The sequence below is a fragment of the Geospiza fortis genome, unplaced genomic scaffold (genome assembly GCF_000277835.1).
Source record: "Geospiza fortis unplaced genomic scaffold, GeoFor_1.0 scaffold166, whole genome shotgun sequence".
NCBI classification, from domain to species: Eukaryota; Metazoa; Chordata; class Aves; order Passeriformes; family Thraupidae; genus Geospiza; species Geospiza fortis.
This window is the reverse complement of record NW_005054310.1, coordinates 7,272,433-7,298,047: the sequence shown is the minus strand read 5'-3', so window position 1 is coordinate 7,298,047 and position 25,615 is coordinate 7,272,433. Positions and strand designations below refer to the sequence as shown.

The 25,615-nt window shown below is 39.0% G+C and overlaps 1 protein-coding gene across 2 annotated transcripts in view; it reads left to right on the top strand.

Moving 5' to 3' along the window:
- MSRB3 (methionine sulfoxide reductase B3) overlaps positions 1-25,615 on the top strand; it is a 59,183-nt gene that overhangs the window by 16,146 nt on the left and 17,422 nt on the right. For both annotated transcript variants that reach the window (XM_005419238.2, XM_031055619.1), the window contains one exon: positions 8,414-8,442. In XM_005419238.2, the coding sequence (XP_005419295.1) occupies positions 8,414-8,442 (29 nt within the window). The remainder of the gene's footprint in view (positions 1-8,413; positions 8,443-25,615) is intronic.

Here is a 25,615-nt window from a genome sequence, read left to right as displayed (position 1 = left end):
ATTATAGCCCTAAATTTGATGCTAGAAGCAGTGCTGATTGAATTCCCTTGATCACTGCATTGTTCTGCACAGATTCAGTTGTTGTTTATGTGTTTTTTTTATTTCTGGCTGCTTGTGTTCATTCTGATGAAGAATTTAATTTTTTCTTTTTTTCCCCCTCAGTTCAACCTAACTTAGTCCCTTGTACTTAAAGAGGTACCTTTAAAAGAGCATGAGGCAGGATGGTCAGGATAGCACTAATAGTACAGAATATTGTGCCAGTAATAGGTTAAAGAAAAATACAATTGATGTAGTTCTAGAATCACCAGATGTGGTAGTGATAGTTGTCCTCAGGAGATTGACTGTAAATGAAAGAAGCACCTCATCTCTGTAATGTCTGATTCCTCTGTCAGAAGGATTACCTGCAGAAACTGGTAATAATGTGAATCTTTTGGGTTGAAAATCTGATGGTTACAGACATAGCCAAGACAATAGTCTCATGTCATATGTTACTATGGTCCTTGGCTTGCGGGTGCAAAGTAGGGATCCAAACTCTCCATAACTCATTTTTCTACTCTGCTGTTTAGACATTCCACTGCTTACTATAGCTAAATCTTTTGTGGGGAGATCCTGGCTCTGTTGAAGCAAATTCATATTTAGCAAATGAATACAATGGAGTTAGGATTTCACCTTCTACCTTCAAGACTGGCTTCCTTTCTATCATCTGATGGAGAAAGAGTAGGGGTTTTTTGTGGGGTGAATTTTGGACAGCAGTAGTATTCATACATTAATGTGAACTAGTTTCCTGTTGCCTTCAAAATAGCTTTATGATGGGAAAAAACTGCAATATGAGACTTATCTGTGATTATCTCAAGTGTACAGTTTGCTCTGGCATAGTCTTGAGTTAATGAGTTGGATTTCTCTTTTTAAAATGAGCTACATGGAAATGTCTCTGTTTTCAGATTCTCTTTGAGACTCCTGTGGATTTTATGGGAGGAAAGAGAGAAAGAGGGAAGTTATTTTTTAATTTTAATAATTCCCAGGCCAGTGGGCACCTGAAGAAAACACCTGACCTATTGTGTCCTGAGAGTAGATTGGCCTTAACTCAGTCCCCCCAAAGTCTTTGTGTTGCCTTATGAAGTCTTGCTACCTCTGGCCTACATCTAATTCAGCCAGTTTTTCTGAAGTGGCTGACAACTGTGGGAAAAAATGAAGAAGCCAGTAGGAGTCCCTCTTCTTTTGTTTATTGACCTCAGAATATCAGTATATGATGTCTTCCTCAACCAGTGAAGATAGATTTCTGAATCTTGGTCACTGATTCAGCCCAGACAGCTAAAAAAAAGTGAGAAGGAAACATAGATAAGAGAATGCAAAATACACGCTTTTTACATTTTCACCACAAAATGTAAATTACTGAAGTATTTCCTTAGGAGTAAGATAGTAGTACAATACAAAGAAAGTCTATTTGCTCATTTAAAATGTGAGCAATTTTTGTGATGGTGTGGAATTTTTTTGGTGGTTTCTTTTTGTAATTTCCAAATAGTTATCTGAAACTTGCATTTACATTTGTTTCTCATTGATGTCCATTAATTTTTTTGTCTTTATGTCGTTGTAATCTGTAAATATATATATTTGGACTATGGACCTGTCAGTTTAACTAGGAAAGAGACTGGAGCTTCAGCAGTAATATTAACAAACTTCAACTTTTAACATTTCTGATTTACGTTGTTTCATTACCATGTGACACATGAGGTCAGGAAACATATGAATTTTACACTCCAGATGAAAGACCTGTTTTTTGGTAAGTCTTTAAAATAGAACTTTGTCTCTATCACAAGGAAGATAAAAGAAACAATTAGGAATGTCACATCTCTTCATCTACCTACTTGTACTAGTGTTATGAGAAACCTCCCAAGCTTTATGGAGGACATGCTTTAACTTTTTCCACAATCAAAGGTGCCTCACACATAAAATGCATAATCATGCTATTGAATCTTATTATTCCATCTCTGAACTTTCACGCCATGCAGTCTCCTACATCCCAGTACAGCTGCCTAAAAAAGCAATAAATGAGAGAGCCAATAAACTAATCTCAAGAATATCCTTTCCTGCAAGCCGGTCCTTATGCAGTTTTGTGTTACACTTAATCCAATCTAGCTGTAGGCTTATGCTAAAAGAAGGAGCCCTGCTGCCCCCACCTTTCTCTAGGGTGTTTTTTCATGTCTTTCTCTTCACTGGACCTCACCTGATGTGGCTGGAGCATGTCTCAGTGCAGAAGTTGGATCTGACAGACAACTAATAAGCCAAAGAAAAAGTCCTTATACTTATCAACCATAGACACTTGTATTAATTTTTTATCAGCCACATTTATCATGGCTGGACAGTCTCCACAGCACGGTTGTGTTTTTCTATATCAGTTCACAAAGAGCCACTGATGCCACCCAAATCCTCAGTGTTTTCTAAGGCCAACTGCTTTTGCAAGGTTGTGCCTACTTTAATTTTTCAAGGCACTTTCTTATACGTTATTCAAAAATACCATTCTGTCCATAGCCATGGAAACAGGAGGTTAAAATGGACCTGAGTGAAATCCATGACTCGTGCTACTGCCATAGGAGACAATCTATTCCATATTTAATAAACCATGGTCATGTCCTTTACCATATGTATGGATACTGATTCTAGTATGAATTTCATTGCTGTGTTCAGTGTAAAAGTACAATGTATTATTTGTAAACTTTTAAGTCTGATATATTTTTCCCTTGTTTGAAATTTACTCTGCTTTGTATTGACTGTTCATCAGTCACTCTGCTTGGAAGAAGTAATTTTCAGCTGGTTTTAACCTCCTTTATGATTTACTATGTGCACATATGTACCTCAAGTAAAAATCAGGTAGGGTAGATTGTTATGGATTATGACTGCAGAAGGTATATATTTCTATATTTATCTGGTTTTAGCTCTCACATTAAAGACATTCTGTCTCTCTGGACTGAACTTACCCAGAGACTCTCTTCACCATCACTGGAGGTATATAATGACATGTAGATGTGGCACTTAGAAACAAAGTTTAGTGGTGAACTTGGCAGTGCTTGATTAATGGTTGGACCTTTAATGATCTTAAAAGTATAGTCCAACCTAAATAATTCCCTGATGTTAAAATGCTCATTTTGCATTTGGCTTTTCATCAGTATGCAGAACAGAATTTATCACATCATCTGTCAATAGTGAATTTTTTTCTTCAACCAGGCTTGTTAAGGAATTAGTACAGTTTAATGCTGACTCTATGTCAATCCTTCTGTAATAATAAAACTGTATCATTTAATCTATTTGCCAATTTCAGCCAGATTTTTCAGGGAAGTAGTTGTTAAACCTCAAAGATACTAAGTCCTTAAAGCAATAAGAAAATCAGGAAAGAGAGCATACTCAAGCTCTCTTTGAGGAGAGGCCTGAACAAGAGTTCAACTATGTTAGTAGATTATAGCAGATAAAATTATTGTAAATAATATATATTGTTGTATTGTAACTGAGAATCCACATGAGGGTTGAAGAGCGACAAGCATTGGGGATGTCCAGCTCTGGAAAATATCTGTTACTAGTTTACTGCCTGAGACACCACAGGATCTGTCCCCCTGGCCACAACACAGCAACAAGCCCAACTTTGCTCTTTCTGCTTGGTTCTTAAAGCTTGGGGACTTCTCAAATTCCCTGATGGTGGGGGTCTTATAAATTCCTAAGTAGTTACATCAGGTATTTATTTTTACATTGCAATATTGCTGCATTTTTCATTCTGGGACCTTGACTTTCAGGAGCTTCCAGAAGCTATCTGGAGCTTCACCTCATGAGTATGATCAGTGACTGCTTTCCAAGTAATGGTTTACATTTTCAGAAGGGTTATGTTTATACTTAACAAATTGGACAAAAGTCTATTCTCTGGCCCTAGAGTCAAGTGACCAGACATGGCTTGCATTTTTAACATCAATTCCTTACTCTGAAACCAAGTGACCTGGTTCATTCTGCTTTTGGGGAATGGTCCCTGGCCTGCAGTTTGTCTAGGTCCTGTCTAGGGTTCTCATCAGCATGGTAAGGGCCAGTGCAGTGTCCAGGGATATGTTCACAACTGAGCATTACTGTCCTGGCCTTCTTTAGCTTGCTAGCAATGCTGCAGCAGGAGCACAGATACTGCAGCTAGGTATATTCTGTACCACTGGGAGGCAAACATGGGAGAGAGAGGATTGATTGTATCCTGATCAGTCACCTGGACCAGGACGTGGGCTGGCTTGGATTGCATCAGGAGCCTGCTAGACCATCATCCCTTCAGCAAACTGCCCATGCTAATATGGAATAAAATTCTTTGAAAATCAAATACCAAAGGTGTAAGGAGAGAAAACAAAGCACTCTCACATGATTTATAGTATTCTCAAGCATGTTCATAAGTCCTTTAAGTATACATGGTACAATCATTAATACTAATACTATTACAAACAACATGGTAACTCTCTGGACTAGAATATTTTTTAACTATAGGCTAGTTCATTTAGTACATGTCCATTTTCCTGTAAATATGATCCTACAATGATGCATCATCTTTATGACTGTAACAGATCTTTATCAGTCCTTTTCAGAGAGAAGTAGTATATTGAATGTCTGCCCCTACCAATGTTCTGTTTAGCACACTTGAAACACAGCCTTGCAAAGGAGCAGCCTGGTATAAACTGCTAATGCAAAGGCCTAGTAAAGCCAAAAGGAATAAATTACTTTTTCCATGTTAAAATGCAAGGATCAGAACTGCAGAGTACTTTCTGAGAGAGTTGTGGGACTTCCAAAGGCTGTTCCCTATGTTCCCTCAACAAAACCTATACAAACCTTCATCATGAAAGGTAAAAGGAAAGGCAGTTGTAACACAGCAGCAGAGATTCTGCAGTAAGTCCTCTTTCCTCTCTCTTTGACAAAGGCCTGCTTCCCTGGCAAGTAGCAGATCTGTGTTAACTTCAGCTCTGGTGTGTCTGTTGACACTGCAATTTGTGGCACTGAACAGCTGCAGTTTAGTCATACTTAGTAAGGCAGTAGTTTAAAATTCAGACTATAGAAACACATGATGATTATCATTACTCCATTTCTCACTCTTTCTTAGTACTTGGAAGATCTGGTATATGAAGTCTTTTAGAAAAAACAGGTAGAAACCCTGCACCTCTTTGCAGGACAGATAAAATGACTATCATATATTCTATTGTTTGTGTTTGACTTAATTATTCCTGGCACCTTTGCAAGTATTGTGCTTAGCTACATCTTTCCAGTAGCTCACCATTTCCTTGCATATTGTGTGTTGGTAGCTGAGCCTACCTGACATTGGTATTGCCATGTGTTGTGTGTATTTGAGCCATATCGAAGTTAGAAATGAATAGCACTTTATAAATACCCTCTTGTTCCTCTTTATGCATATAGACTCCTTTCCAAAGATATGTAGGAATGATTACCTGGCTTTCAGAATACTCCTTTATAAGAGACAGAAGTAGAGAAAATATGCAGAAAGCTATTATGTGTTCATTTGGGGGTGGGAGGGTGGGGCATGGTGTTAGGGTGCTCCCCTCTGGTTGTGCTAATTGATAAGAGACAATTTGTACAGTCAGGACCTGGCTATGTAATGTGCATCTTGCCTGGTAGGATGCTTAGGTTGGACATCAGAGTATGTGCTATGGTAACAAACAATGTACTGAGGAGTTTTTTCCTTCTAGTTAATGTAGCTTTAAAAGTATAAAGGAGTCAGAGTGAATATTTTTGTTTGTGGCAGAACATCCCTTTGGAATGTACTTTCAGTATTTAATTTTTTCCTATTTAATGACCATATTTTAATTGAGCATTTTTAACACCTATGCACAATTAGTTTCTGACATTTTGCCTAACATGCTGTTGAGAAGCAGATATAAATCCTGGAAGAAGGGAAAATGCTGCTTTCATTAAAATGGCTGTAAGCTTTGTCATTCCTTCAAGTAGCCAAGGTGACTGTGTTCTTGCAGACTGTTTCTCTCACATTTGCCACTAGTTGCTTATTTACAATGCTAAAGATGCTTCATTATTTTCTTCCACTTTTTCTGTGCCTTATTAAGATCTCTAACAGTTTCGGTAATATTGTGTCCTAAATTTTACATGGTTTTCCCAAGGGGAAATGGTGACCATAACACAGGTGACCCTCCTCCTCTTGATGGCTCCTAGTACTACCTCCCATGTTGTGTTTTCCTTCATAACTATTCTGCTGTTGCCAGACAAAGTTCGATTCATTTATCACCCCCATATCAGTTTTCTGATGTGTTGTCCAGTAATTTATGACTGTTTGGAGCTTTGGTACTAATTACAGTGCCCAGTGACCCCTGTGACCCTCCTCCCATGCACGCTCTGCCACCTTGGCCCTTGGGCCAGTTTGTTGAAGCCACAAATTGCAGTGCATATGTCCATAACAAGGCATTCAGGCTGAGAAGCAAGAGCTCTCTTTGACCTACTAATAGAGAGTGTCTACAGTTTAGGCAACGAGAAGTTGATTGTGCAGATAAACTGACGCTGAGGGTGCGATTCATACATTGTGTCTGACTATGTAGGTAGTGAGGTGCTGCTGATACTGTGATAAGCAAGAGAGAATAGCATATGCAGGTATACAGCAGCTTGAGGAGAACATTGTAAATAAAACACCAAGTCGCTTTAATTCCAACTCAGTGGAATTTCCCCCAGGTTACCACATTTCACAGGGTGGGGACTTCATCCTGTGGTGTAAATACCAATTGAATTATACTGCCAAACTGAGCACGGGCTGGTGCCCTGGGCAGTTACTGCTGCTGATATTTGCGAAGGCATGTCAGCAACGTGCTTTCTTTGTTCAGTGCTTTTGGTGGTACTAAAAATATAAATTATGAAAATATGTCTTTTCCCTCTCACCTTTTCATCTCCCGAGAGTTATATTTAAGACAAAATATTGTGAGCACTGGAGGAAGGTGCAGAATGAGCAGGATGGGAGAAGAGAGTTGTTTCCTTTCTGATGACTTTAATAGTGTGAACCTGTTAATTTTTCAAATTATAATTGATTTTATATTTATTTGCTGTAGCATAGATATTTGGTATATAATTACAATACGAGTTATATAAAAATATAGACTGCATGTAACAGCATGTAGAAGCTTATAAAATGAAAGTTGAAAATAAATCTGCAGTTAGTTTTTGAGCTTCAGTTATTTGTTGCTGAAAAAAGAAGGACTGTAACTTCCCAAAAATACATCCCTTCCTTGATGCAATGTAGAAGGACCCAACATTGTGCTTCCTCCTTAGAATTTCTGGGGAAATGCATTTTGCTGCCAACGTAACATGCTTTAACAGGTCTCCTGCTGGTCAGACCTTGTGTCCTGCTGTGACAGCCATGGCCATGTGTGCAACTGATTGTAGTGGGCGATATAAATCTGATTGGAACATGCCTGTTAATTGGTTTGAGAGCTCAATATAGACAATGCTGTCTTGTAGCAGATTGTGTAGATAGCCCTAGTCGTAGGGTTAATTCTGCTTGACAGCACATCAGCAGCATCTTGAGTAATTACCCAACTTAAGTTTTCCCACAGTTGAATTGAGACCTTCAAAGGCTTCTACATTTACAAGTATTATTAACCGATATCTGAAACATGATGTTCCCACAAGGGCTAATTTTTTCTTCCTTTTATTAAATATACAGGTTATAGGGTTCATTTGCTAAGTGCTAAGCCCTTAGAAGAAAACACTACTTGTTAGGGAGAAAAAAATCTGCAGTGCACGACCAAAGCTAATGGTGCATAATGCACACATCATTGTCTTTTTGCAAAGACTTTAAAACAAGTTAAAATTTGGGTCTGGCTCCCTTCCTCTCTCCCACCCCCCACTTTCCACTTTTAAGAAAATCAAACCACTTACTCCTATGTGCAGAATGAGTAAATTGAAGACACACACAAACAAAAACCTCCTAGGATGTTGCACAATTAAGTACAGATCATTGGATACAATACATATGACATTAATGAAACAGTATCTGCTTCAAAAATAGATTGGAAACATCCATGAATGAATTAAATCCTCCTAATGACTTTTCAAAAATGAAAATGAATGGAAACTATTTAATTCATACAAACAACTGTATGCTATGATTCACAGTATATAATTTAATCCTAATTCAAATTTTTATTTTATTTTCTTCATTTAGTGATCTGCCTTTCAAAATATTTTCTTTGTAACTACAGCATATAAAACAGTAAAATATTAAAGATAATAGTCATTATTTGGGTTCAAATGCCTTTGAATGCATTAAATGTTAATGTACAGAGTTAGACAGTCTGATTAAAGATGGTATTTGCTGGAGGGATCAGTTTGACAAATGGCTTTTATGGCATAAAGCAGTTCTTGTAACTTATGATCTTTTTATTTTCTTTTTCAGGTCAGAAACAAAGTTTGACTCCAATTCAGGTATGTTTACATTTACAGTGTTTTACTGAATGTACACTATTCAGGTTAATCTCAAAAGAGTAGTTTATCAGTTCAAGTTCAGCTTAGTTTTAAACAAACTGGGGTAGGTCAGCCTTAAAAAGGATCTTCATTTCTCACCCTCTGAAAACAGCATTGTTACTGTGAAACATTTGCTTTCATTCCTTTCATTAGTTCTGGTCTCTTTACATTTTCCCAAAAGATGATAGAGAAGATGCATTTTACAACAGGCTTTAATTGATCCAGAAAAATTATAATACAAATAAATGATAATACAGACTAAATCAAATGGAGGATTGAAGTTTGAAAATGATCACTGCAATAGAGAAATGTTTTTCTTCCTGGTGGACAAAAACATTTTGTGGGAACTTGAAGTCAGTGCAGCCTCTCTGTCAGGAAACAGATGATTTGTCATCAAATTTTCATGACAGATGCAGGTACACAATGCATGCCAGACCAGTCTGTAGAGCTCAACTGAGGAGGATTACCAAAAAGCAGTCTCTCCCAAGATGTCTTTTTAAAGAATTGTAATGTGTTGTAGGGACTGGGAGGGAAGCAAAGGTCAGTCTAACAGGTTAATGTATATCTAACAAGACAAAAAACACAGGACAGCAAATAGGGGAGCACTTGGAGGCCAGACCAGATATCCTAATGCCAGACTGTTACTTATTCAGTTCACTATTCCTAGGTGTTCCTTAAAGTTAAACAGTAATAAATTTAAGAATAGGCTATTGTCCTGAAGCTAGGTGAAACGTCCATTGCTTGAAAAGGTAATTCAAAATACATTTTTTGTTAAGATGAAAAAGTCTGTTCTAAACAGGAAACCTGATATTATTATGGAAATTTTGGTTTTAGACTAATGTTATCGTCTATATAGTTTGCTTAATTCAGTGATTATAACTGCTTATAATGTTATGAATTTTACAATGTATATTAATCAGGTTGTTTATGGAATAGTAAGTTTGCTTTTATCCCAGTTCCTTTATTCCAGTGGGCTTGAAATGTGAGGCATTACATTGCTTTTTCTTTCTACATTAGATTTTATCTTTGGAATTATATGGAAGTGAAATCTACAGCAGGAAGCATTTAAATAGCCAATGCCTACATCTTGTACACTTGCATCATCTTGCTCCTATTATGATTTTAGTCTGTGGGTTTGAGGTTACTTGCTTTAAATATTTCTTGAATAAACTCTATGCTAAGATTGATTTTTGGATCTTGACAAAACAGAGGGATTGCATGAGGGACAGCTTCACACATTTTCTGCCATTACCCCCTTTATTTTAGTGCAGTTACCAAAACTAGGGTGTGGAGCAGAATGCCACATGTCTGCTTTTCTGCTAAAGGAAAAATGCTCTCTGCAGAGCTTCAATTTGCTTGGTGGCTTAAGCGACAAGTAGTTTTCTGACTCTCTTTTGAAGCAGTTCTCCTGTTAGGTACAGTGTTCTGGCAGCGAAGGCAGGGGTATGGCTTTTCCTAGGCTAGTGGTAAAAGTTTGGCACTATTGCAGCTGTGGTGTGGGCCTGCTCAGCACATGTCACCAGGCCTTTCTGCCCTGGGCTCCTGGTCTCATTTTAATCTTTGCCCCAAACCCCGTACTTGGAACAGAGAAATACTAAGGTTTAACCCCTCGGTGTCATCAGTGCTGTGTCTCTTGGCACAGGTTTCAGCTAACAGCCAAGGACAGATGTTAAAACCAAGCAACACCGAGGCTCAAAACCCCCTTATCATTGTGAGAGGTACAGCTGCCTTCTCTTCATGGGAAGAGCACTCAATTCTTCCACCAAGAAGCTGATCCTGACAGTCAGATGGCACAAGGACTCTAAGTTTCTCTTTTGTTCCCAATATGTAAGAGCAGAGGAGAAGTGAAGATACTGGCAACATCTGGTTTTGTTTCCCTACCAAAGAATTTGCTATAACTTTCCCAAACCAGACAATAATCCCAGACCTCCTGCTGAGTGAATGCACCCTGTACTCAAGGTGCATGGGTGATGGCATCCTTGTAAAAAAACCCCTTCTTTTGTGTGTGGGGGTGCAGTGCCCATGTGTAGCACCTGCATTACACAGGCCTTTGGAAAGTGTCAGTGTAGTGTTGGTTTAAAAAGGGCTGCTGGCATCTGAGTCTGTATTTATGCAACTTCAAGATTCTTGGAGACACCTTAAGGTATTTTCACATCCCTCATTTCATTTTGAATTCCCTAGGCTGTCATTCCTAAGTAAAGTAATGATCCCACAAACTGGAACAAACATGCTTTGTTCTCATTTATCTCCTGTTACTCAAAACAGTTCAAGTGTTGAACATGAGAATGAGGTAATTTTATTACAGAATCCATTTTTTTCCTATGGAGTTGTTCCACAACTATTGCTTGCTCTAAATTAACTCCAGTGTTAATTCCAGTTAACTTGCAAGTCTAGATATGCCCTTAATAAACATTTATCAATGCTTATTATACTTGTCTTTCCTAGAAATATTTGTGAAGCATTGAAGAATTAAAAGAAGTCTTTCTGAAGCAAGTACAAAGTCAGAAATACAGCGTTTAAAGTACCCAGTAGGCTCACTGCAAATGTAACCCTGAAAATGTTGTTCAACACTGAAATATTAGACAAACATTGTCAAAGGAAGATTAATTGGAACTTGAGCATTAACTTAAAAGAAGGCTGCAAAATTCCTACAGTGATGATCAGGATTTATCATGCAAATAGCTATAACATCTGTAGGGGACACACATTCTTCATATCATGACTAACAGCTCCATCTGAGAAACTTCTTTTTCTCTGCTGACTCTTTATAAGTCTACAGCTGGCAGGATTTCTGTCTCAGAGACCATGGGGTTAGCTTCACGCTGTTACAAGATCTTATAAATGAAACAATTTTGCTTTCCTGTCATAATATGATAAATTCTACTGGTACCGAAAATAGATTTTTTTCTAACAAAGAACTTGAAAGCAAAAATGGTTGTAGGAAAAATATTTCTTTTTCCTCACAATTTGTTAGAGAGCAATGTAAACCACAAAAAACCCCACAGGTGAAACAATTTTGTTCTTATTATCAGTATTTAAGTGTTTAAAATGCTTATTGCGCTATGTGCTTGGTTAGAAGAGTTCAGAATTTAAGAATTATATTGGAATAATTAAGGAATTAATTTGAGAATGATAAATAGATTTTTGCTTTTTTAAAATTTAGAGTAAATAGGTGTTCCATAACAGGATGAAACTGTAGGTCTCAAAAGCTGTTGCTGAACACTTTAAATCCCACCTTAGTAATAGCAAAAATAATCTTAGAAAACTACCTCAGCATGCCCCCTAGTCACCAGGGAATGGTAATGGTGAATTTCCTACTGCCTGCTGGGAGGGCTGTAGTTTTCCTGGGGCATCTCCTGTACTATTTGCTGCGTCCTGCATGTCACTGTGGAGGTGAGATGTGATATTCAAGTTAGAGTGTTTGCAGTGAAATCATGGGCAAAAAAATTCCATTTTGGTCTGTGTTAAAAGGAAAGGACAAATTCATGGACAATATGCAAGGACTCCAGTGGAGTCTTTTTTGTGTATCTGTCACTCAGACCATGGAATGTAGAAAGTCAGAGAGCACAGGGTGCAAGAAGGACAGTCAGGGAAGCACCATGCTGTAGGAACATATCTGTGCACTGAAGAAAGAGTGCCCAAGGACATGCAGTGCCTTCAACTGTGTCCATCATCTGCTGTGCCAGCTTCACACTTCTCTCAAAAAAACACACATATCTCCAAGACCTGTTCTTCTGTCTCCCTGCTTCTACATATCAAATGAAATGTAAAGATAATGTATGTGATTTATGCTACTGTTTGTGTCAATAATTTGGAAACATTCCAATTAGTATCAGAAATTAAGATATAATAGCTGCCCATGCATCTAGAGGCTGTCCTGAGGGACAGCTACACATGAGTTTTTGTTGGATTCCTACTGCCCCAGCAGTCAAATACAAAGCAAGTCAAGGAGCCCCCAACAGTTCCTGGAATTTCTTTTGCCTGCCTTGTCTGGACTCACAGTGTCAGCCAGGGTCTCTGAAGGTCCTTTCTTCTCTCAGCACATTGCATTTTCCACCAGAATGAGTGTATCCCCATGTCTTCAGCACTGCACAATGCTGCCACCTCTATATCCCCATCAAGGTTCCCATCCTTTCCTTTCTTGTGTTTACTGGCATCTTCCCTTTAATGTGGCCACTACAGTGTACAAACTTGCAAGGCTACATGATTCAGCACAGGTGCTAGAGAACAGATGAACAAAATTATAAGGCTGGAGGTGATCAGATGTTTTCCTCTCACAAATTCCTCTTGGCTACATTTCCAGATGTTCTGCAATGGGCTATCCAAACTCTCTGTATCAGCCCTGATTTCCCTTAGCCTGTCATCAGTCCCCTTGTATGAAAATCATCAATGCAACTATTAAGAGTGTAAGGAATTCTCTGCCCAAGTAAGAGAGAAATGGATACAAAAAGGCATTTTGAAAGTGAGTAATTTTCACTGACCTTTACTACCAGGGAAACACAAAAGAAATGTAACTTGCCTAAAACCTTAGGTTGACAAAGCAGCAAGGTACTTAATAAAAACATGCATTGATCTAACTCATCAAAGATTTAAATACAGATTAAGACATAAGTTCCTAAATTTTATTGATGTCAGCTTCTCTACCCAGGTTGTGTTAGAGCAGTTCTTAATTTCTTCTTAGGAAGGCTAATAGTTTCAGAAACAGGGAGAAGAAGTGACATTTGGTGTTCTTAACAAAATCATGCTGGCAAGTTCAACAGTCATCGTACAATCAGAGCATTTGATTTAAAAGTATTAAAAGATCTCTTGCAGAATCTGTAAAAAGTGGCAAAATAAACTGTGATATTGAAGAACAGGGATGCTCCAGAGCTTTTTGGATGAGGTAAATGACCTCTTCAGGTTCTCTTTCAACTAAGAGGAATGATTTCCTTCTCTCTGGCCACCACCAGCTTGGATTCTTGAAAATGTGCATGAGCTGGCACAGAGAGATGGTGGGAGACAGTTAGTGCAAAAACAGGAACAGCAGCTCAGATGATCTTGTCAATACTTGTCAGTGCTACTTTGTTCTTGGCATTAAGAACTATTCACGCAGGTTGTTGGGGATGCAATGGCTGAGGAGCATGGCCAGTTGTATTTGTTCAGCAGCAAAACGAGCGTTTAGTCAGATGCAAACGGAACCATCTGGTGAATGTTTCAGGGCCATGCCCTGATGTGGATAATACTCCTGACTTGGAGTATTAGATGGCTGGGACATCTCACTGGTACATCTCAGGGAACTGTGTTGATGTGTGATAACTGATTATCACTTGCTTCTGTATCACTTGTAAAGCTCGGCATCATTTCAGTTGTGACAATCTGGCGGTGTTTGGCACTGCTGTGACCAGAACTGAGCTCAAAGGAAATCTAGAGCTGTGTGAAACCATTGGCACCACACTGCCAGCCTCATCAGTCTCTGGAAACGAGGAGGGGGCGAGACAATGGCATTCAGGGGGTACCCTGCTGGAACCCCCACACACTATGTGTCAGATGGCTCTTGGGACTTCAACAGCTTATCTACGGGATAGGCTGCAGCCACACACCAGGCAGAGGACCATGAGGGTGTTTTCTTCCTGTGCATCTTGATGAATTTAACAGGACAGGATCCTTATGGTCAATGTGTTCACTCTTGTTCTCACTATTTTCTCACTACCACAAAGTGCGTTTTCCTGTTTTGGATTTAGGCAATGTTTCATTAAGCACAATATCTTTTGTGGCTGCCTGCATGTTGTCCAAAACAGTGCATCTTCTGTTTTGGTTAGCATGGTTTATGAGGTTATGAATTTGAATGAGATGCAAGGTATTTTTATTTCTTCCCTCTGGATTTGTTAGAGGAAAAAGAAACTTAACATCTTGTTTGTACAAGATGATGAGAATGATATCATACAGTATTACTTGAAACTGGAATAAATTTGTTATTTGAAAAAAAAATGAGACTTTACAAACTAGCTATGTGATAATTATTAATGACAGAAGATTCAATAAAGATTAAAATATTTAATGTTTTTCTTTCATTGATGTAGTGCTGTAAATTTATGACCATTAAGAAACCATATGAAAGATCTGTCAGCTTTTGCTATTTCACATTTTAGTCTCTTATCAAAACTGATTTCAGTTTTTGTAGTACTAATAGTAAAGGGAAAAATGCAAGCTGCTTTTAATCAAACTGGAATGTTCAGTGATCACCATCACAATCTTTAGTGTTGATCTGAGTATGAAGCAAAGAAGATTAACTTGTCTTTTGTTGACTTAATTTAGTGGCAACCACAGCCTTTAAGATGTAATGGTAGACAAGTTTGTGTCATACCAATGCAACTGCCACTGTACATGTGAGCAGCCATCTGTTTAGAATTAAGTCCTTAGTCAAAACACCAATGAGGTCTAATGCTGCCAGTTTAAGTTAGACACAATTTGCACTGAGTTTTATATGAGTAAGGGCATCACAATCAGGTCTAATGCCACACAACAGTGAATTTGGTTACAAGGCCTGAAAGCATTTCTGAAAGGAAATAATCGTAGCCCTATGTGATTGGATCAGGAGTCTTACCAACCTTGCTTTCCACTGGGGGTGAATTACCATTTATTTTTTTGTACATAGTTGTCTTGCCTGCTTATTGTTCTTTTCAAAGTGGTCCCAACCTTTTCATCAGCCATGGTCCAGATGTCTGAACAATCTTAGACTGTATACCCCAATCCAAACACTGTGCCTACTGAGATCACAGACTCAATATTCACAATGTTTGATTGTTGTGAATAAAACTGAAGCACCTAATTTAGCACTAATCTTTTCTTTACTAGCTGTAGCAATGGAGGTGCTTTCATTTTCTGCATAATATCCCTTTCAGGTTATGTCTGTGTCTGGCTCTCACACAATCCCTGTGTGTCTGTGGAGAAGCGTTAGCGTTTCATTTGGAGGGATACTTTACGCTAGCTAGTACCATGTCGGTGGAGTGGGATCATCTCAGCTCACTGTGACTATCTACCTTAACATAGCCCTCTGAGCTTCATCTCAAGGCAGTTGGAAGAGATTAACATCCTCAAATGAGTTCATCTCTTCTGCTGGAGAAGTCTGTTTCAGGGTACGCTGAATCACCCTTTTGAGTGTCCATCAATTTTAGAGTTAGGCATGTAACTTTGATGGTTAAAGTCATAATAGATTATCACTGGAATGAATGTACCAAGAGTTGGGGATGAGTGGATGGGATCCTCAAGTAATTTTCCATGTCTGATGCTGTGGAAGCTTAGTAGGATAAAAATCATAAATTTGAGAGAACTACACAACTGCTCCGAAGTTCTTCGGCTGGGTGTCAGTAAACCTCTTGTACACAGAGCTTTCATGGAGTGTATTCATGAGAAGGATAAGTTGAGCTTAGTGATTATTTTAGTTCCGTTTCTCTTTGTATGCATTTTCATTTCCCTTTTTAAATCTCACCTTTCCTAAACAAACCCAAATCTGCTTATGTGTCTCCAGTAATGGTGACCCCAGAGAATTGCTGCATTTTTATAACTTTTTCTTAAATTATGAGTAAGAATTGTCAGATGTGAAAAAGCTGGTAAAGTATGTTTTGCAAATTGATCATTCACCAGTGTTCATCTGTTTACAGGCAAGAAAAGAAATATGTAACTCAAAGAGATATGGCCTAAGGACAATAAGAGTGAATAAAAAATGTATCATATTCAATCTAGCTTCACTCTGGGCCCAAATATTAAACTGGTCTTTGGCATGTTTCAGAAAGCATGTGAAATTTTTGAAAAGCGTAGTAGGAAGAGATTTTGGTGATTTTAAGTCACTACTGAGAAACTTTTAGAAAGTCAAAGTCTTTTATTCTGTTAAGTGCTCTAACCAAGCTAAGGAAGGCTGACACAATAAATGCAGATATGAAAACTGAAGGGTTTTTTGAAAAATTAACATTTAAAACCAAAAGCATTCTGGTTTTGTCTCTTACTTTTCAAGGAGGTGGTCATGAGAACAGAATTTCCATGTTTATATTCTCATTTTAAAAGTGTTTACCTTAAGATTTATGGACTTTGAAAGTACTCATATACTCACTTCCCTACTATTATCTCCCCTTCAGTCAGTGATTTTTTTTCCCTGTCACACACACTAGAAGGGATTTAAATGGAGTTCCAGGAATACTGAATCAAAGAGGAATGGGATTTGAAATGTCAATGCTTAGCACTGACAGAATATCTGGAAACCAATTAAGACATATTTAGGTTGAAGAGTGGCAAAAAATGTTCTTGTGAATAAAAAAATCTGCTGCATAAAGCATTAGGGTTCTTGAAACAACTTTAAAATGCAAGAAAGGAAGATACAGTGTTTCATTGGAATGAAAACACTCCTGATTTCAAGTATAGTAAGAAAAACCTGAATGAAAGACTACTGTCAGAACTGTACTTTAGGTCATGATGGTATTAAGACTGTGGCAAACTGAATTTACATTGGTCATCATTTACACTGTTCACTGGAGAAGAGAATTACAGGAGCATCCTTTTTCAATAATTCTGTTTTCTTTATTATCTGCATATGTGACTCTTCCCTGGCCCCACAATGACAACATATCTCAGGTGTACCTGTATCTGTATTTTTGTGGCAGTATGATTAAACAAGGCAGCATTTTGCTGTTGAAGCTCAGCACAATGCTGAAATCCTGCAGCCAGCAGCTGCTTTCACTTCTTTGGTTCTAGGCATCACAGTATAGACCATACAAAAAGTAAGCCTCACTCCTAAAAAAGCAAAGAAATATACATAGTAGAACTGTAATCTTAACTCCCTTGCTCTAGTTTTCATAAAAGTAATTCATTTAATGATACATTTATGTTAGTTTTCATGTTCCCCTTGCTTTCTCACATCAGGAAGGTCTCTTCCCAAAGAATGTGCTCCTGGCCAGGATGCGTAACACACCAGTTAGACTGCCCGGTGGGACGTGCCCCTTCCTGGGCTCTGATTTCTGGGGGGAGGGAGAGGGTACCTGACCACCTTTCCCACCTCCTGTGAACACTATACACCAGTCCAAGTTTGGGACCTATGTCATCACTTACCTTTTGGTATGGCACCCAGAGTGGCAAGGCAGCTTGACTGTACTTGGGTGGCAGTGAGGACACGGCCCTTCATCCAAATGCCCACGGCCTTAAGATGATCAGGACAGGGATGGACCATACAGAGACTCTGCCCATCCCTGCACCCTCCACCCTCCTTCCCACAGCGAAAAGGGCTATTGGGAAACTTCAGAAGCTCAGACTCATGAGATCTCTCCTGCCACTTTGCCTCTGGGAATGTTTCTACTTATCCACAAAGTGATGGAGCTTTAATGGGCTCCTCATAACTTGTACACGCATTAACAGTATATTTCTTTAACTCCTCTGCCAATAGTTCCTGCATGTTTTTTAGTTTTCATAAACGGTCTTGTCTAGTGCCAGGGTTAAACCTCACACAGATGGAGACGGACAGTAATACTAAAATGCCTAAGTAATCAAATGTGTTACAGCCTACAGTTCTGCTTTAACATTTGGATGGGACTGTGTTATTTCAAATTTAGTAACATAAAGATACTCTCATAAGAAGCTGAAAGAATAAGGCAGAATGTTAACTGAATTCAGGGAGATTAATAGATGTAGGGCATACAGTGTCATCTTCACTGCAATGTAAAGAATAAGATTATCTAAGCTATGCAGACATACTACCTTTCATTCAGGCTGTATTTACAAAAACTTACCACTCATATCTCATTAGTTCAATTATATGGTTTATTTGTGCAGGTCTGTTTTAGAACTAATGAATGATGGAGAATTAGAGTTACAGTAGTGATAGTGGGTATTTAAAAAACATTCAAAGCAAGAGTGAAGAATGTCACCCTCTCAGGAAACAAACTGACACTTACTGAAGCTTATGCAAATATTTAAATGATCTGATAAAGATCAGTGAAGAAAAAAATAACAAAAATAGTTGCATGGAATGAGCACAGGAAAGTAGATCATTAAACACAGGGAAAGTAGAAAGATATGCTAGTACAAAGCTACATATTAAATTATTGCTTGTCCTGCTCACCCAGTTTTCATATTCAGATGGATGCAAGGTCTTTGCTATATGTTCTAACTGTAGAAAGAGGTTAAATGTTCAAACAGAGGATGCTAAGGTTAGTCCCAGAGGGTGGGGTAGCCAGAGCTAGAACTGAGATTTTTTTAATTGGGCACTAAACTTGTATATGCAAACAAGGCTGGGGACTTGTGTATCCAGGCAAGTTTGTTTTAAGTTGGTAATCTGAAGGAAAATATTTTGGTTTTTTTCCTATGTATTGAACTGGGGCAGGATATGTGCCACTCAGATTTTTTAACATACGTTGATATTGGAAAGGAAACTTTTCAAGCAAAGACTTGCACTATATGCTTGCAAAATGAAGACTGGAAAACAGTTGACCTGTTTGATTTTTATCCAAATTCTCTAACTTTTCCAGTTTTTACAAAAATTAATTAAAAATTTAAAAATTAAGTTTTGCAAAATTTAAGAAATTTTCAGAAAGTTTTCAAGATACCTAAAGGCTCTGGTTTACAGCACTATTATTATTGTAGAAAGAAACTAAACCAAATTCCCAAACCTGGCATCAATTTAAAACTCAGGCCCCATTTATTTGGATGCTTAATAACTGGCACCCACAGGTTGGTTTCCAAGACTGCACAATCATCCAGCTGTGACAGCTTTTCTTTTGTGTTCTGCCCTGGTACAATGCAATTGAACCCCTCTGTGACCCCTGGGAATGCCAACAATAGAGATGATCAGTTGTTGCACGAACAGCTCTCCAAAGGGTGATCACTTTGTTTCAGGCCTTTCTAGAAAACAATTCCATTTTGCAAATATTTTAGACTTAACATTTTTTAGGGTGTAGATTAAAAAATGTGTTAAGAGTAGCAGTGTGAAACAAATATTACACCTGGTGATAGTAGTGCTGAATACTGAAAAATAAAGGTTGAACACTGCAAATTTTGCTACTGAGGCTTCTTGCTTCTCCTCACTCCACCTCCTCCCTCAAAAATACACCAATGGGATGGTGCCTTGTGCAAATGCAGCACCGTCTTGTTCCATGCCAAAAAGCTTCAATGAGGGTGAAGGTGAGGCTCTGAAGCTGATGTCAGAAACGGCCTGTACAGGTCATTAAGCTGCCTGCAGGGGAGGGAAGTACGTTCATAAGGTCTGTTTCAGAACATGAGTCAGAGGTCCTCAGGTCCTCTAGTTCTCGCTGTAAAGCCAGAGGCTGCAAGGCTTGTTTGGGTTTTCAGTGAGCTGCTCTATGGGCTGCTGCTTGTGGCATAGGAACCAAGTCATCTGTCAGCCACTGACAGTGCCGTTGGGTCTGTTCTCTTCCTGCAGCGGTTTGGACAGTATTTTACTTCTTTAGTTTCTTTACAGGAAGGAACCCTATTGAGAACACCTGAAGTGATACAATTTCAGCATGAGCATTTAAAACCATGGGTATGCCTCAGTTTCCTGGGGAGGTGGGAAGAGGTTACAGTGCACATAAAAATTTTCTGGTGTGACTGGAAACCAATCAGGGTACTAGAAACCCTTTACATTTCAGTGGAGGTTTGTGCTTAGAACAGTCCCTTTTAGGCAACTGAAAGCAGATATTTTTTCCTAAGGCTAAGAGTGCCCTGCAGTCAGAACTCAGAATTTGTGTTTTTCTGGTTGCAATCTCATGAAGACATGAAAGGTGCAGAGGGAAGAGCCAGCAACCTCTGGCATTCCAGTCCTTCCCTGTCCCTACAACTTCCACTGTTGCAATGCTACTAAATCCCCTTTGACCACTCCGAAGTTATGTAACTCCGAAGTTGTGGAGAATTATGAAGTATTTTTAAAAAAGTCTGAGTTTGTTGAATAGGGTTCGATCAGTACTGGAGTAGCTTGGTGTCAAAGGTTAGACTTTGTTTTACCTAAGATAAGGTTGGGAACTGACATACTGTAGCTTTTGAGTTTTTCTTATCTGCTCTTTAAGAGCTCACACCATGCTTGGGGAATGAAAAGTACAGTGTATTTCAGTCCCTTTCCAGAAAAGTGCATCTACTGCTACCTGCTCACTTTGAAAAGATAAAGGTAATTTAAGTTCTAAATTCACATTCTTTACCTTTTGTAATGCTGAGACAGAGGAGATCTTTGGAACTAAAAGATTACAGGCTTATTTGAATTATAAAGGCACTGACCTCAAGCAGCCTTCTAGTCAAATCTGTTGTTTGTCTGGTCAGCTTATAATCATGTTTCTGTGATACTAGTGCACAGATGTAGTGTCAAAGCTGAGTTCAGAGGTTTAGTTTATTCTAACAGTAGAATTTTATCAGTGAGGAATATTACAGTAAGTCATCCTTGCACTCCTTGCCCTGTTTTCTCACCTTCCACCCCATGTTGCCTGCAATGCTTGTTCAACCTCTTACTTAACTGATAGAGCTTGTTAGCCCAGAAAAAAAGTTGAATAATTTTCTTCTGGTTTAGTGAATTAAACTTTCTCACCACAAATGGATAAGCACCTGAGCTGGTGAACAGTGAGAAACCAGTAGGTCTAAGACAACTGAGGGCAGGGGAAAGAGAAGGGAAGAAGCTGATAGATTGTTTCAGCCACCCTAGGACACCTAAGTCAGTCCTGTAAAGCTTCTCCACTTTGGATACAGAATATTTGAAGTTTAGAACAGAAGCTTCCCATGCATCTCCATGGGATCTCCTGAGTAGCAGGTTACTTTGTTGAGGGTGTCTTTGGTGAAAAACATCCCTATGAAAAAGTTGCTGCCAGTAAGTAAGCATTTCATGTTCCTTTTGTTTAAAAATCAGCCTTTTTAAATTGAAGATTTAAACTGAGAATCTTCAGGCCTTCATTTTTAAATTGAAGATCCTACTGAGCCCTTGTTAAGATTTTGTATTTTGCCTTCTCTGGTGAGAGTGTTTGTAGAATTTTCCTTTAAGAAGGAACCACAAACTCCTCTCTCAAACCTGAACAAAGTCTTTGTACAGCTCCTTCCAAGAGCAAATCAAGGCTACAGCTCCTTGACTTCTCATTCCCAAGCACGCTCTGCCTGAGAGGAAGCTCCAACACCCTGTTTGCTGCCTTTCTGAATGAAAAAGGAAAGAAAGAAGTGGTGTAAGAAAAATCTAATTAATAGAAGAAACAAAGTGGAAGGGCTGACAATGAGAAACAGTACACATAGGGTATAAAAAGCATTAAATCAAATTAAAATCTCTACCTCCAACCACTTTTTCAACTTAGGTATTTCTGCTTACTGTCTTGGTATGGATGATGCTTCTGCTGCCTAACTGCTGTTTTGTTAAGAATTCTTCCAGTTAAGCTTGCCCTACATGTATCTCCTCTCTTGCTTCATAGCAGAGTTCTCCTGGCAGAAGTTTTGGTAGAAGGGAACCAAATAAACAACTGCGTGTATGAGGTGTTAATCGACTTAACTTCAGTACGCTTAGAATACCTTGCAAACTCATTTGGCACCATTTATGCAAGGTTTCAGCAGTTTACCTTTGGAGTACATATTAAAGTGAAATGAGCTAAAGCGCTCAAGTTTTGTATGTAGAGCATTATTTTATACCTCGTTAGGTCTATTTTTCCTACTAATACAGCCGTGGCAATTGGACAAGCGAAAGACTGATGGGCTGAACAAAGGCAGTGTTCCTTTCTGGAGTGCCAAATTCATCCCGTAAATGTGACATTTAAAAAAAAAAAAAGTACCCCAAACCACATGGCCTGAAAGAAGTCAGGCCTGAAAAACCAAGAAAACCTGCACTACAGCAGTTTGCACAAGCTCCTGCATGTCTTTACCTAATGTTTTCAGACACTAGAAGGATCATATTTCCATGTGCAGCTAATTTGCTGTTTTACTTAGGTTTTCTCAAGGATATACACAAAATAGTATAAATGTGGTAGGATGCTTTTCTGCTTTTGAAAATTTGAAAGGTTGAAAATAACTTGATCTTGATACTTAGCAAGGCCTTTATTAAGCTCTCTTAAGTAACAGCTCTTACACTTGTTTCAGGATCCGCTGGTCCCAGCAAAAGCTTATGGTGCAACAGTTATGGTGGGGGAACTGTGCCGAGCACATCTGAGGTGCCATATCAGAATAAATTGTGCAGGGGCAGAAACTTATTCTTCTTCACAGCTCCACACAGGCTGCTGACCCATGTCCAGAAGATTTAAGAGTCCTTTTTTAGGAATATCACACAGTGAATAGTTCAAGTGGTATCTCCCATCACTACCTACATCTTGTGTCCGGCATCAGCTCAGTGTGAGTAAACCAGCACAAGAAACAAGCCATAGTATGTGAACTGTTCCACACAAAAACGTGCACAGCTTTCACAGATGCATCAATACTGTTGTGGATTTAGTGATGCTCTAGTTTGATGTAATATGACAATGTTATGGCTTTTGAATGCCCCTTGGTTTTTCCCCTGTAGAATAAGCTTTGCAGTGCTACCACCCCTTCATACCCTGTTTTCTTCTCCTGCAAGACTAAGATGTAGCTGCTGATACAGGATTCTAAAAGGCTTGGGGGTAACGGAATGAATGAAACATTCCTCTTCCAGCTGCTGCTGTTCACAACACTTTTGACAGTTAAAATACATCACACATTCTCTTGTCTGTTTAATATAAACAATTAGTATTTTAAGTGGAGTCCAGAATCAACCCCAAATAGGAGGATCCAGACAAGCAGTTCAGAGAGAAAACTAAGAAGTGTTCTAAATTTATATAAAAGTAGTTTGCAATCAGTTTAACCTATGCCTAACACACTGTCTACTGCAGCATATCAGACTGTGGAAGCTGAGAGACCAGTGGCTTGTCTTTTGAGCAAGAAGGTTTCATTTTTCATCTCAAAATTATTTCAGCACAACTTTTTATCTGCAATTTTTAGTATAAAAAATAAAATGAAAGGGGAAAATCAGAATTAAAATACAGTATTTTTGTTTTCATATGATGAACTCTTTGTATAATGAAATATTTTAGTCAACCGAAGAGCCGTTTTGGAGTAAAGCTTGTTTACAGAGAATTTTCCTTTTTGTCTCTTCTGGAAGAGAAGAGTTTTGAAATCACAGACCTCATTAAATAAAGCAAAAAAATACAGCTTCTCTGTATGTTTACTTCCTTGAAGCTGAGGCAAACCTGAGATAACAAAAGGACTTTAATGCAAGCTCAACTTTATTATACAAGCAACATGATGAGAACAATGTCAATCTTTGTAATTTTAGGAATTCTAACATGATCTTTGCAAAGCGCAATTTGCTAAAATTTATTTCATTTCCTAAATGAGAAAAATTTTAATGAAAATGTTACAAACTGAAAAAGCTCCTCACTCCTTATAAAAGGCATTTGGGATGCAATACTATTCAATTGTAAACCCCTTCTTTTTTGAGTCTAGACAATGTATAGCTCCATAGCTATACACTGGGGGAGGTAACATTTTGTATAGCACCACTTCACATAGATGGTCTTAAAATTCCATTTACCTAAAGTTTAGACCTTTGTAGGCATGAAGATCTCTCTGGAAACCTCTCTGTCAACTTTTCTATGTCAAAATCTAAGTATGCACCTCAATATGAACCTGGACCACGTGTAGCTATCCACTTTGGAAGGAACCCTCTAGTTACTAGCATAGGTAAAATATCTGATAAGAAGTATTTAACTTCAGCTTGCCAGGGAAAAAGCTAAATGCTCAGTTATGAACTTTACATCAATGATTTTCCCTTCATTCTTTTGCAATGGTCAGTGGCCAATTGCACTTGGCCCTGAAGGGTCTACAATAGTGCAAATAATGAATCACAAATAAACAACTTACCACCTTTTCAAAAGGAAGCCAGGTAATTAATTTCTTTTAAATTAAGACTTCCTCTAAAATGAAAAAGTCCCCTCAGCTTCTGCAGCCATCAACTCGGTTTGCACCTTAAAGACAAATAGAAGCAGGGAGTAAAAATGAAAACAGCTTCAGGTTATTCAATTTCCTGTTTGTTTAAATTTGTCCTTCTGGACATGCAGATTCACCACACTCCTTTCCCGGTGACTACTTCATAAGATTAGTTTAGTTAGGTATTCAGAGGGATTTTTATCTTCTGACTCATAAAATTCTTGAATTGCCCCAAGAATTTCCTGTGTCTGACTGGAATTTTATGTCCTTGTAGTTTTAGGTGGACTCCTTGAAGAAGTTGCTGTCTAAATTGCTCTGCTTTTGAGGTCTTCAAAACAGCAGATCAGGAGCTGGCTCCAAGCTCGGTTCCTGCTTTTCAGGAAAACTGATCCGTGCCAGCACTTCACCTCTTAAAATTGTAGTCAGGAATTTTCTTAGTAGTTTTAAAGCCTTCTTTTCCTGACAGTATTTTCCCTTGCTGCCCATGCCCTTCCCAGGTGTCCACTTCAGAATATTTGTCCAATTCCAAAAATGCACCCGGTGGCTCAAAGTGCAGCCTGCACACTGTCCCATCGGGTTTTCATCACTCTCTTGCTCTAAAGCAGAGAAGCGGAGGTTACGGGTACATCGGGCCATTTAGCAGAAATGCCTTTGTATATCTCTTCCCTGTCTTTTTTTTAGTCCTTTCTGAGGAGGGTGAGAGCTAGGTTAGGCTGGAGCCCTGGTGTGTGCTTCTTTTGAAGGGTTCAGCGAACTGAAGGTGATGCTTTTTGACACATGAGCTCCAGAAATGTACCGAGTGATTGCAGTGCCAGCTCGGTTGCCTGCACAGGGGCTTCGCCTGCCTTGGCCGCCCTCTCGGCGGAACGCCGGGCCTTCCGTGACCCGGGTCAGCGGGGCTCGGCCATACCTGAGAATGGCTCTGGCGAGCAGGGAACGGACGGCGGAATGGCACCCTGCCTGTCTTCCGAAGTCTGACAGGGAAAGTGGAAAGAAACCAGGTCACCCCTTGCGGTGTCGGTGTCCTGCCTCCTCTCCCGGGTCACGGTGACTGCACGGGGACAGCCCTGAAACACGGCTGTATGACCATCGACCCGTGTCTGTCTGTCTGTCTGTCTGTCTAGCCGTGAGGCTGCTTTCCCTCGAGTACATTCGCTTATGGGATCAGCAGGTGGAGACAAGAACAAGGCCATGCGCTGTGCCGAGCCTCCCGGGCTCCCCG